The following is a 12,557-nucleotide window of genomic DNA, read 5'->3' on the forward strand; positions in this document are numbered from 1 at the left end:
TCTGTAACACTTACCCTTGACTATTCCCCTTTCTAACCATCTATGTCTCCTCTACACTGTATTTCCTAATATTGGAAAAAAATCTTCACAAAGCCTCTTTGCAAAAAGTCCTATTAAAGGTATATTCACCATGTTATGAGATTTTGCCATATCAATAGTATGCCCAAAATGCCCCCAGAGGAACTGCTGAAGAATTGAAGCCATGCTGTGTGAAGTGATCCAACTATTGCCTATTGGCGAGGGCTGCTCTAATTAAGAAAAAGAAAACATTACCATAAGGCTCAAAGTCCTTCTGACTGTGCCTTTTCTCCATAGGCAATAAAAAAAGCCCAAAATAAGCAGCCATAACAAGTAAACAACTTTAAAAGCAAAACCCTCAAGCTTCATCAAAGTGACTGGGAAAAGCAACAGTCACCCTATTTGTCAAATGAAGTTCTCTGCCCATGTTCACTGCAACTGCAAAGTGCTCCAACTTTCATTTTCTTCCACATGGTGGGGGAGTTTGGTAGCTCTAATCCTGTTCATCCAGATGGCCTGTCAGGTTTTATAGGCATTCCTTAAAAATAGAAGCAACCTAATCCTGGTTCAGGTAATTTAAAAGAAATTTCTGCAAAACTGCATTGTTCTTTAAAGCTAGCAGACAATAATTCATGGTTTTGACAAGAGGACTGGTTTCCTCTCTTACCACCAATTTCACAGACCCATTCCTTACTCTGTGTTGATACACAAGTAACTACAGAACAGCCTGCATCTCCTCTTTCACTTGGTGCTATTTTACTTGCACCTGAGGATATCAACAGACATGCAGATCCCACTGGAATTATTACTGGTCCCTTATTGCACAGCTGGCTACCCATATGGCAGTAAGAGCTCAATGACAGAGATGCCGCACCATTCTCAAACCATTTCACGCTCATGCTCCAACATAAACCAGAGCCAACTTTGTTACAACTTTGTTATGAGTTGCAATAACAGCTTTCATGAGAAAAACCGAGCAGACAACTAGAACTGGTTACACACAACTGCCAGATCTGCTATGTGCAAGTCAACACCCTGTGAAATACAGCCTGAGCTTGTCCCAGAACTGAAGGTCAGGCTTTAACCGTAGCTGTCACCAAAATACGGTTTCCAGAGTGAGGTGTTTGGGCTGCAGCTACACATCTTGTCGGCCTAATGTCAAATGACACCTATGTAACTGCTGCTGGCCCCTGTAACTTCCAACTGCATTTTCACTGCCCATCTACTGACTTCACCAATGACAAGTGATGAAGCAGCACTGCACAACCTCAAGTTTAAGAGAACTGTAGATAACAGCAAGTGCCATATTTTTGGATGGATGTATAACATTTATTGAAAGATTCAAAAGGTTTCACTAGATAACTAATACAGTAGGAAAAAACCAAGAAAAGCCTCAGGCATTCAAAGCACAGTTGCTTAGGCCAGACTCAGTTCACAGTGTCTCACTCGCCACTGAAAACACCTGGCTCTTTAGGTTTGGTGTCCCATTGCTTCTAACACACACAGCATCCTTTTTAAAGAGAGCGGTGGAGAATAATAACTGCACCTCTGCAGTCTGCTTGGACACTGCAAAGAAAAAATGTCATGTTGTCCATTGCCCACCATCCTGAGCAGCTGACAGGTGCTGAAGCAGCAGCTTCTCAGCGCTGGCAAAGCCCCTGTCCCACAGCCACATCCCAGCACTCTGTCTGCTCTTGGGCCACCATCAGTGCTTGAAAGGCTGCTCTGCTGCACCTTTGCTCCCACAGCATCCATGCTGCCAGTAAAGGCTCACAGTGCCAGTCCCTGCAGGGCTCCTTCGAAACAGGACTGCAGCAGTAAATTGCAGAATTTCAATACACTGAAAACATTCTCAGTTTAACCCACTGTTCTTTTGAAATGCCATTTGACAACCAGAGAGGAAAACAAGGAAAGACTTCAATTTTCATGTATTTTATTTACAGGCCGCACAATACATTTTATATACAAATGGCTTAAAATAACAAAGAGTAAGCAAGCTGAAGCATAACAATTTATTTTAAATTAAGTTGTCTCGAAATAACTCCTGCAATAAAGTTTCTTCACCCTGATAAGCAAGGTAATTTGATTTTAAGTCAACCCAAGGTAATTTTATTTTTAAATATAGAATTCAAATAAATTTTCTGGTGATTCCTTATTTTCATGACACACTCTGCAAATACAGAACATCCCAAAACTCTCAAGAAGGGTAATAGCCCAAATTTCCTCATCTAAAAAACACTATAACAGAACAGACTGGAGAAATGTTGTATGTAAAACACTTGCATGTTTTATTAATGAAAAGAAGAATGCAAGTAGTACGTCTGACATTTTTCTCTCTTGGAAATAGAATTCATAGTCCAAGACCTAATTTGCCTGCAGACAAGAGGTATCCTGTGTTACTTCAGTACTTCAGTTTTTACCACACAATTATCTACTTAACTCATCCAACTGTAAACCTCACCAAAACTTAAACTGCCTCCACCAAAACTGAAAGCAAAAGAAGAGCGCTCAAAACCGTAAGAACTTAAAATGTGGCACTTAGTGCCTCTGCTTCTAGAAAGCACCTGACACTACTACTGTGGGATGGAGAAAATTTAAGAGAGACTACATTTTATGGAAACATAAGAAAATATTGAAGTTTGCCATTTTAAAATTATTTTTCAAAGAAATTAAAATAGAAAAATACATGTCTCCTTAAATGCTATCTCTTCCCTAGCACTGCTCATTCTGTTCAGGATAATGATGACTAGAGATCCATAAAAGTGGTTTCCTTTTCCTTTGGCTGAATTTAAGCATAATAATAGTCTTAAGTGCTGTAAGTCACAGTCATTAGCAGTTCAGTCATGCTCACTTTCTTCCTCTTGGTATGGCTAAAGATGACTTAATATAAATAATGAAGTACTTGCTATTTGATAGTCCATTATTACAGTATTTCACTACGTTTGTTTAGAAATACAAACACACAACACTTACTTTTTGATGTGGTATCCAGGTCTCTATAGCTCACTTTGGAATTGCAGCACAGAAAACATAAACCCAAAGGAATGAGGGAGAAAGTAATGAAAGCTATGGCTCCACAGAAAAATAACGCTGTTTTCAGAATGTCTGCTACTGCATCAAAAATGCAAGAGCCACATGATGTAAAAATGCCAAACTAGTACAGACTCTGCTGAGTGGAGTTCACGCACAAGGGTGAAATGCTGCCATAAGCACCTCATCATGTGATTTAATTCAAAAGAAATGTTGACAGGTAATACACAGGTCCGGTACAAATGAATGTGGGCCTACTGTCCTTAGATCTGGGCAGTTCCCTAGCTGCTAACCTGCCCAGACACAATTCCAGGCCAGGGGAGGGTGGCTGCAGGCACCAATCCTCCTGCCACACCCTCAAGGGCAGAGCTCCACACCTTCACCAGCCCAGGAGAAAAGGTGTCAGCAGAAGAGCCAAGAAGATTCCCTGAATTGCAGAGAAGGCAATATTTTTAGAGTTATCACAAATAGAAATACATTAACTTTCTCTCCAAATTATCCCAACACTGTTGTCCCAGGCAAATACAGCGTTCAAAGTCATAAGTTAAAAATCCTGAAGCTGGCAAAATGTCATTGTACAGTATTTATCTGCTTACAGCATGCCAGAGTTTTGTTTCTGATTCATCTGGAAGTCAATTGCTTTTTGCACCTCCTCTCTCCTCAGAGTCAGGTTTACTTGTGCTGGGGCTGTTGGGGTTTTTTTGTAGCCAAAGACTGAAATCCATTCTGGTAGAACAATGTCTGAAAGTACTGCCAGCCCATAAGCAAACTGCACACACTTACAGATGCAGAGGGGACCTACTTCTCTACACTGAATGAAGCTAACTAAATGACTTGAAAATTTATGTCCAAAAGGGAAGGTAGGAGACACTTCTTCCTTGTATTTTTGTATTGGAAGTAAATTAATTTAGTTCTCTGAGATCTACTTTCCATTTGAACTTACCTGTGTTTTCAGCCAACTACTGCCTGCAGTTACACTTCAAGTGTAGGTGGGTAACCTCAGACTGCACATCTTTAGCGAAACTAAGTGCATTAAGCTTTGAAAGCTTGATTCTAGAAAAAAAAAAAAAACCAAACAAAACCAACAAACAAAAAAACCCCAAAAAAACAAAAACCAACCAAAAAAAGCAATCTGTGTGTATACTTGTGAGTCTGGGTTTCTTAAAGATTAGTAAACAAAGAGCCTTAGCCAACACTGTCCGTATCTAATGACACTAATGGTTTTTGTCTTTAAAATTTTACTAGCAGAAAAATGCTATGGGGATGTCCTTACTCAAGGAAAAAACATGGTCCAGTGCACTGTCAATCCCATTAAGCTTTTGCCTTTCTTAAGCACAGGCTATTCAGGTTGTAAGTATTTGTTTCTGACCTGGCCACTTTAAAATTGATCCTGGCCACTTTTATTTCAGATGGCAGGATTTTCTACTGTGTCTAGTGAATGCAACTGCCAGACTAGGGGACAGTGTAAGCAGCAGAACTCTCTCCATTCCTCATCTGGCAGATCCTCAAACACTATACAGAGTTAGTGAAGGGAGTTTCTCCATGCTCTACAGTGTGGGAATTAGCCATATATGAGTCAGGATTTTCAATTAAAACTAAACACCAACAGCTTTGGCTTTGATCCTTAAAATCCAAAAAGTCATTGACAAGACATTTGTAATAGTGTAAGTAGAAATTTTACTTTTTAAAAAGTAGTTTTTAAACACTCAGTTACATAAAGTACCGATTTGTCAACTGGATAATCAGTTGGAAAATTGTTTCCAATATGGGCTTCAAGACATCCTTTTACGTACAGGCAAAACATAACCATACCTCCTCTCTGCAGGAGAGACTACTTGTTGTCAGAGGAAACAACAAAAAAAACCATGCTGGAAGTTATAATTAGTATGAGGAGTGGCTCTTGGTAAGAGTTTTAACTATAATAATCCTAGTTGTTCCGAGACACTCAATTCCAATATTAAAATGTTCTGTGGATAGCAGATATAAAATCAATTAATTGGCACAATCACAAGTTTACAGCGAATTACAACTAGTGTCAGACATTTTGCCATTGCTTTAAATACTGGTCATTTTTCCTTTGGTTACTTCCTACAATGCAGTACTTGGGGTAAAAAGACAAACAGTGTCAGCTTTTCACACAAAGTAAAGAAATTACTGCTGTTGACATTTAAGAGAAAAAAACTATTTCATCACTTGGTAAGGACATAAAAAGTATAGTTCATTTGGCAGAGGAACTAAAACACTTAATACAACTCCAACAGGGAGCTGAGGAAAAACTACACTCTTCATTCTTCTCCTCACTTTCAACGTTTCTCATGAAGTTCAATTTGGAAATTACAATTTTATCTAGGTAAAATCAGGTCTCTAAGTAACTGGCCCATGTGAAATAAACACCACAAGATTCTGACCTGCTTGAGTTTCTTCTTATTATCTGAATTCTCTTTTTAATTACCTAGGTTTAGGCATTATGTTCATAGCAACCTATGAAGTACTTCCAAATTTTTGCAGACCTTAAGCTTACATGTTAAGGCACTTACCATTCAAGTAAAACAGTTTTTATATAAACAAGCGTGGGAGATGGAGAGAACATTTTACCAGAACACCCTTTTCTTTTTTTTGGAAAAAAAAAAAAAGTTGACAAATATTTATAAAATTTTGCATCAAGAGAAAGGTTGTGTTTTATTATCTGAAATGAGCACGAAGTACACCTTCCACAATAACACTGAAAGCAGTGCAAAGACTGACAGTGACCTTTGACTAAAAGTAGTTCTGTAAAAAGAAAAATACCAAATAAATCAGTGCCCTGCTTTGATTGTTGTAAAATTTCATTCTTTTTACATAAAAGTTGGTCCAAACTTACAAAAAAAGCACAAATGTGCATAGTTCAGAAGATCTGAAAGAGTGCCATAAAAAGCTGATGTCCCTAAATTTAGCATCCACTTAAAACTGCCAAAATACAAAATAAAAGTCAGAACTAGAGTTTGTGAACATGTACAGTCAAGTCATCTAGTTTTTAGACAGCATGAGTTGTAAGCATTTTTTAACTTTTTCTACTGTATGCAAGACCCTTTTCCACATAAAAATAAAGCTGTTGAATTAACATTATTCAAGTCTGTTGAACTGCTGCTTTAAATTGCAGCTAGGGGAAAAAAGAAGTTTTTCCAGATAAAAATGATGTGCCTGAGGAAAAACAGATACTCAATATGGTAATCCTCTGCCTCGCCCTCTCACTGCAGATGTGCTAATGTGTCCCCTGAATCCTTGGGAATAGCCAGGTCCTTGGGCAGGAGAAGTCCAAGTCTGTCCATGCATGTGGCTGATGCCAGTGGGATTTTCCTGTAAATTACTTCCATAGCTATAGTTGTGCATCTTTGTGGACAAAGAGTGTGCACTCTCTGGCCCTGTGGAAGCATCACTGCTGCTCCCCAAAACCGGGATTGGGCCGTGGCTGTATTCAAACCTATGGTCTTTATCTCCACTGAACAGCATGGGGCCAGCATTGAGGTAAATGTCTCTGTAACCAGTTACTGAGCTGGGAAAGGATTCTGGAAAGGCTGATGGAGGAGGGGCAGCACCAGAGTGAGATGAAGCAGTACTGTAGTTATCCAAAGACTGAATATCAGAGTTTCCAAGGAAACTCCTCCTTTCTAATACTCCTGATGGTCCACTTCCTATTCCATCGCTAGTGCTGTAACAGGCAGATGAGAAGGACGATGATCCAAAGTTATCCTTGTAGTCTGGGCCTGTTACATAGGAGTCTCTAGCCTGATAATCCACACTCGTTTGTACTGGCTCCTCCGTTGTCGCCTGAGCTTGATGCTGAGCCAGCAGCTGCAGAAGAGCTGCTTTCACTCCCGCATGAGGATCTGTTCCTGAAGAGTTACTTATAGGCAACTGCTGATTCTCTGTCCGATAATCAAGGTCTTCATCAGTGAGCGGTGGAGGCTCCGGTGGCTCGGGAGGACGCTGGTCTGGAGGCAAGATCCGAGGGCGCTCCTGCTCAGGTGTTCGGTTCCGAAGCCTCATCTCAGACTGCCTAACCAAATCCTCTTGACCTAAGAAGATGAAAAAGAAAGCTCTGGAATAAAAGTATACAAATAATAGGACCAGAAAGAAAAGGACTCCTTCCTGGAAAAACATAGAGGTCTGTTAACTTCAATTCTAATGAATTTATTAGCTAAATTTGTCAATAATTATATTGATTATTTTGGACAAAATTTGGCAACAGCTCATTTGGCTCAGGAGCATGATGCAGGGTGCCCCTTAAAGATTACCAAGCAGTCAGTTAAAGAAAAACAGCACAAGTTCCTCAAAAAAACCCACAGCAAAAGCAAACAACCAGGACAAAATGCAAACAACACAAACACTGAAAATTCAAAGGAGGATCAAGATTCACAGATAAGGATAGAAGTCTCACAGGACAAAGGGCCACCCTATCAAAAAGCAGCAAAACTCAAGGTCTTAAATAAACACAAACAAAAAAGCACACCTCTCAAAAAAAACCCCCAAATCCTCCAAGAACAGCCCCAAAGCACTTCAGAGTATTTCTTTCAGCAGCTGCAAACACCACAAAACAATGTAAAATAACTTGAATTTGCAAGCCAAAAATATGAACAGAGCTCTAAACTGTCAGAGGACTACAGAAGCCACTACTATACCTCAATGGAAACCTTTAGCCATGTGTGTGACAGTTAAGGGTAACCACTGAATTTGACACTAAAGAACTGCTCTAGTCAGCATTAGAACCCAAAATAAAATACTGTCTCATGAAAATAAGTTTTACCTAAACACACAGTCAAAACTGGCAAATTACATCTATGCATCTGCTAGAAAAGACTGTCTTCACCACCACACTCACCACTAAGAAAACTCCAACCCCTACAATAATGATCAATGTTTCATCACTAATACTTGTGTACCTCTTAGGTTAGCTATTGCTTGCTCTGTCTGCATGGCACCTGTTAGACTAAAAGACAAATTCTCTGATCCAGATGTAAAATGTGACCAAATCAATTTAATCTCCTATACTCACACAGATTCATATGGCAAACATGTTAATTTTCTACTCCCAAACTATTACATCTCCAGTGCTCCAGGTATTTGCTGGTTAGCAATAAAGGTCTTCAGTACCTGCAGACACATATAATGACTTGATCAGATGTGGGTAGCCAGGTGCCGGAGATTCCACGTCGTCCCGGCTGACAGACACAGGAGTGGCGGGCTCTGGAGGCTGTCTGAGTTGTAATGACATTTCATTTCCTGATCCATTTTCCTTCTCCTCCAACACAAAATCTTTTTGTTTTGTTTGCTGAGCCTTTATTAACTGAGACAACAGAACAGCAAATGCACTCTGCACGGCTGCCTGGGCAGCATCAGTCTCCGCTTTAGGCTGACCCAGCTGAGCAGGTGGCACAGGGGGCTGCGTGACCATCGGCTGTTTTAGAGGCTCCTGCTCTGGAGGTGGTGGCGGAGGTGGCGGCGGCTGCTGCTGCTGTTCTGACTGTTTTTCACCTGCTGACAAAATTCCAGCAGGAAGATTTATTTTATTTAGTTGCTGTTGAGTCTCCGGGTTTACCTTAATATTCAATACTTGGGCAAACTGTGCCAAACTAACACTTGTTTTAGACTGTAGCAGGTTTAGCAGGATTGCCACTTCATTCTGGTTTAACTGCTGTCCAGTGCTTGTTTTTGCTAAAGACAAAAAAGGTGTTTTTAAGTATTATTTAGAACTGGCATATTTGAGAAACTCAAAAGAAGACTAATCTAGCATAGCTGACATGACTGGCAAAGCATGGGTTTGGACAACACAGAAATGGAATACTTCTACATATTAACTGTCTTTAGAGAGTATCGATTTATAGGAAATGGAACAGTAAGATCCACCAAAACCAAAGTGATTTCCATGAGGTGCATGCACACACTTACACAGATGGAAAAACACCAAGCTAGAGCTCAATATTCCACAATATAACTAAGTTGGGGATTAAGGCCACCTGCTTTAGGCAGCTATTAGACTTCCAATCCCCATAAAATTTCCTATCTTTGACATATCACAACCTTTTGTTAAAAAGTAGCCATCTGCAAAATTCATTTCCAGTCATATTCCAGCCCATTCTAATTCAGCATCTGGGTTTTAACACCTGCCCACCTGGCTCTACATGGCCTAGGAGCTCACAGTATAAGTGCAAAAGGCAGTGATAACTTTGAGGGAGAAGAAGTCAATCACTCAGTAGCAAGAAACATGTGATAATACACAGTTAATTCAATTAAATAGAGTTTGCCACAAGTAAGAGCAGATTACGATGATGCAGGGGAATACAAATAAAGAAGTTTGAATATCAAAGTTTTTCAGCTTCAAACACCCATTGTGGTGAAACAGCATGGATTGCAACATGCCCTATGAGCAAATGATTTAGAGAAGAAAGCAGTTAAAAATTAGAAAATGAGTGTGTGAGCAGGCTGGCTGAGCTCTGAATTTTTCTTAAGCCAGGTCAGCACATTCAGTCCTCTTCTATCCTTGCCATTGTGCTATCTTAGCAATATATTAATTCATGGCAGATTAGAAGCCATACACGACACACAAAAGTATTAAGTATATGCCTTGCAAGTTTTAAGAACAGCACAGCTGGAAAATGCTGCAAAGCCCACAACCCACAACTCTACTTGTGGATGTGCGCCAGGATACTGGAACTTGTGGATGTGCACCAAGCACTTGGAACTGACGTAAGAGGAATCCAGGGACTTCAAAATTGTTTTGTATCTATATTAATATAATCTTTCTTCTATGTGGCAATACAAAAAAATAAATCACAATTTTCTTATGCCGTATGCTGACTCTCACTCAGATGTTGTGATTAATGGAAGATTTTGTCACATCTGAGGATAGTATACTCAACATTAAAAACTTCTCTCAGACCCTCAGTGAAAATTCATCAGAAAAATGCCAAACAGGGAAACTAATCTACCTATTCCATACTCTTTGGTTAGCTCTAAGTTCATTCTGACAGGAAAGTGTATTCTGGGAAATCTGTCATAACAAAATTATTGAGTCTGAACATCTCCTGTTAAATTGCAAAATGCAATATCCAGGGGTCCCACTCATGAATCAGAATATTAGCAATTGATGCAATGTCTTTTTAACCTCTCCTTTTGGGGTGCTTAGAAACAAATGCAAGCGTTTTGGCTAAAGTATGTATTTGGTCATGGAGTTATATAATGTGTCTTATTAATAATATTATCTAAGGTGCATTATGACATTCAGAAGTGTTTTGTTTAATACAGGAAATGCCTCTATGCACCACTGAAAATTAAATTGTCTTCTTTTCTATCTAGACATATTTTTCTGTGGGTAAAATGCAATATAGGTTAGAATGGTTCCTCGTCTATTTGCTTTGGGTTTTTTTGCATAGTCAGTATTAATGACTAAGAGTAGTCTCTCATCAAGCTGTTATGTCATAAAAGCACAAAGAAATTAACTATCCTTTGGACTCTTTAAACTTCTAATAGATTTCATTAATGGGAGAAAAAGTTACAGAAAGTTGTTCTTGAAAATGCTACCAAAAGTTTAGCCTAAACATATGGATTAGCAGAATCTTGCAGCTGGTTTACAGTGAGAAACCAAACAAAGGGAGCAAGAGGCAATAAACTGCAATAAAATATGATCAAAATAACTACTTTCAATGTATCTTTGCACAGAATATTTGGAGCCCTGCTCTACTGTTACATTAAGAGTTAATTCAAGATGGTTAGTATACAGAATTGTCAGCTGCTAAGAATGCATAAACTGTGTATGTTAGCTGAACTCCTCTATCAGTGCCATAGGATTTAGGCTTACTTTGCACAATCAAAACGGTCTAACATTTAACTTACAGGTATCCATTTGGTTTTGTTATTCTTTGTATTTCTACATATTTTTAAGAACTATCACTTAACTGCTGAGTATCTCCAACGCTCTCTGTATGAGCGTTACAAATATAACAAACTACTACTTTGTTATATTTGTAAAACTTGTCTCAAGCAAGATACTTTGTTAAAGTTTCAGAATTACTGTGAGCAATTCACAGAGGTATATACTTCATGTTATACCAGCTTCTGGGGGGGTGGTTTTGGTGGGTTTTTTTGTGGTTGTTGTTTTATTTTTTTTTTTGCAACTTGATTTAGCTCCAACAACCTGGAAAGCTCAAGACTAACATAACATGCAGATGGAATCTGTTCCATTTGAAATGACAATTGCTCTAAGCTCTGCCTTCTGATCAGTTTATCAATACAAATACAGCTCATCCAATCTATGGAGATTGTAAGAAACTTTGAACAGCCACTGGCTTGTGGAATTACCAAAGAATCATAGATGAGCAAGAGCTAAAATCCCCTCAAAATACAGAGCAAGCAAGTTATTGCTCTGACCAGGCTGAAAACTTAGGTAAAAGTGGAAAGGAACACTTACATTTCCAAAAGCAAAGGCAAATATTTTGTTACAAAGATTAAACTTACAATACTGCTCCTCCCTCAAGAATCCAGGAGACTCCAATACTCTGTAAATAACATCTAAAATTTCTAGAGGTGCAATCCAAGTAGTAGGTAATTATAAGAACTGAAAATATTACTGACCAAGTGCTACACTAGAGCTGCCCTGAGTTTTGAGTTGGGAAGAAGTTTGCATGCCTTGTGGGGTGTTGGTTCTGCTCTCATCCATGCCTAGAGACAGATCCTTCCTAGGGACTTTAGCTGCTGTAGAGTCATCAGTCATGCCCATCTGCTTCTGTCTTCTGCGTTTCTTACTCCACAGCTCATGGCAATCCTGCCACAAAGGAAGGCTGCAAAGAATGATTAAAGATAATAATGTTTTTTTCCTATTTTAATTTTTTTTAATCATACTGGTAAAAACACTTTAATTATACATAATGTAACTTCTGAAACCCAGAAATACATCAGGAAACATTCAAAAGCCAGCAAATTCTCAGACCTGCTTTTTCTGGCTGAAAACTATTTACTGAGTGCCTCTTTCAGAAGCATATGCCCTTCTGGCAGAAAAGAGGAAAAAGTATCTTAAAATGAGAATTATTTTCCTAATTATTTGTGTAATGCAAAACTTCAAAATCAATGCTGCACAGTTGCTATGAAATATACAACTTGCATACTACCAAATAACTAAGTTATCAATATGAAAGCATTTTTTTCAGGGTCCTTCTGTCTGCTTATAAAAGTACTGCTGAGTCATTAGGTCACATATTTGCCTACAGTAACAGACATGGCTATCTAGTATTTATAGTGTATAGCTCAGGCAACCACGGAAGTAGGGAGAAAAAAGGAAAAAGTTGCAGAAATAAGTTGCACAAATAAATATCACTTGACACTACGAAAGCTGGGATACCAAGAAGAACAAGGGGATATCCTATATAAAACATGTGAATGCAGAGGCAAAGTTCTCCTAAGAAACTTATCTGCCACCAATTCTGTCCTTCCATTATAGCTCCCTGCAGGCATCTCAATTCTGATTTCCTGAGGAACAC

At 38.9% G+C, this 12,557-nt stretch overlaps 1 protein-coding gene across 2 annotated transcripts in view; it reads right to left on the minus strand.

Annotated features, from left to right (window-relative positions):
- Positions 1-1,934: 1,934 nt before the first annotated feature.
- The window catches only part of CDK13 (cyclin dependent kinase 13), a 47,452-nt gene continuing 36,829 nt past the window's right edge, over positions 1,935-12,557 (minus strand). Inside the window, exons 12-14 of one of the 2 annotated variants that reach the window (XM_036399960.1) lie at positions 11,710-11,861; positions 8,179-8,739; positions 1,935-7,103 (exon numbers count right to left, since the gene is read on the minus strand). In XM_036399960.1, coding sequence (XP_036255853.1) covers positions 6,247-7,103; positions 8,179-8,739; positions 11,710-11,861 — 1,570 coding nt within the window. In that variant the 3' untranslated portion in view covers positions 1,935-6,246. Of the gene's footprint in view, positions 7,104-8,178; positions 8,740-11,655; positions 11,862-12,557 lie in introns of both variants that reach the window. The other variant, XM_036399950.1, reaches the window with a different exon arrangement.

The sequence above is a fragment of the Molothrus ater genome, chromosome 1 (assembly GCF_012460135.2).
Source record: "Molothrus ater isolate BHLD 08-10-18 breed brown headed cowbird chromosome 1, BPBGC_Mater_1.1, whole genome shotgun sequence".
NCBI lineage: Eukaryota > Metazoa > Chordata > Aves > Passeriformes > Icteridae > Molothrus > Molothrus ater.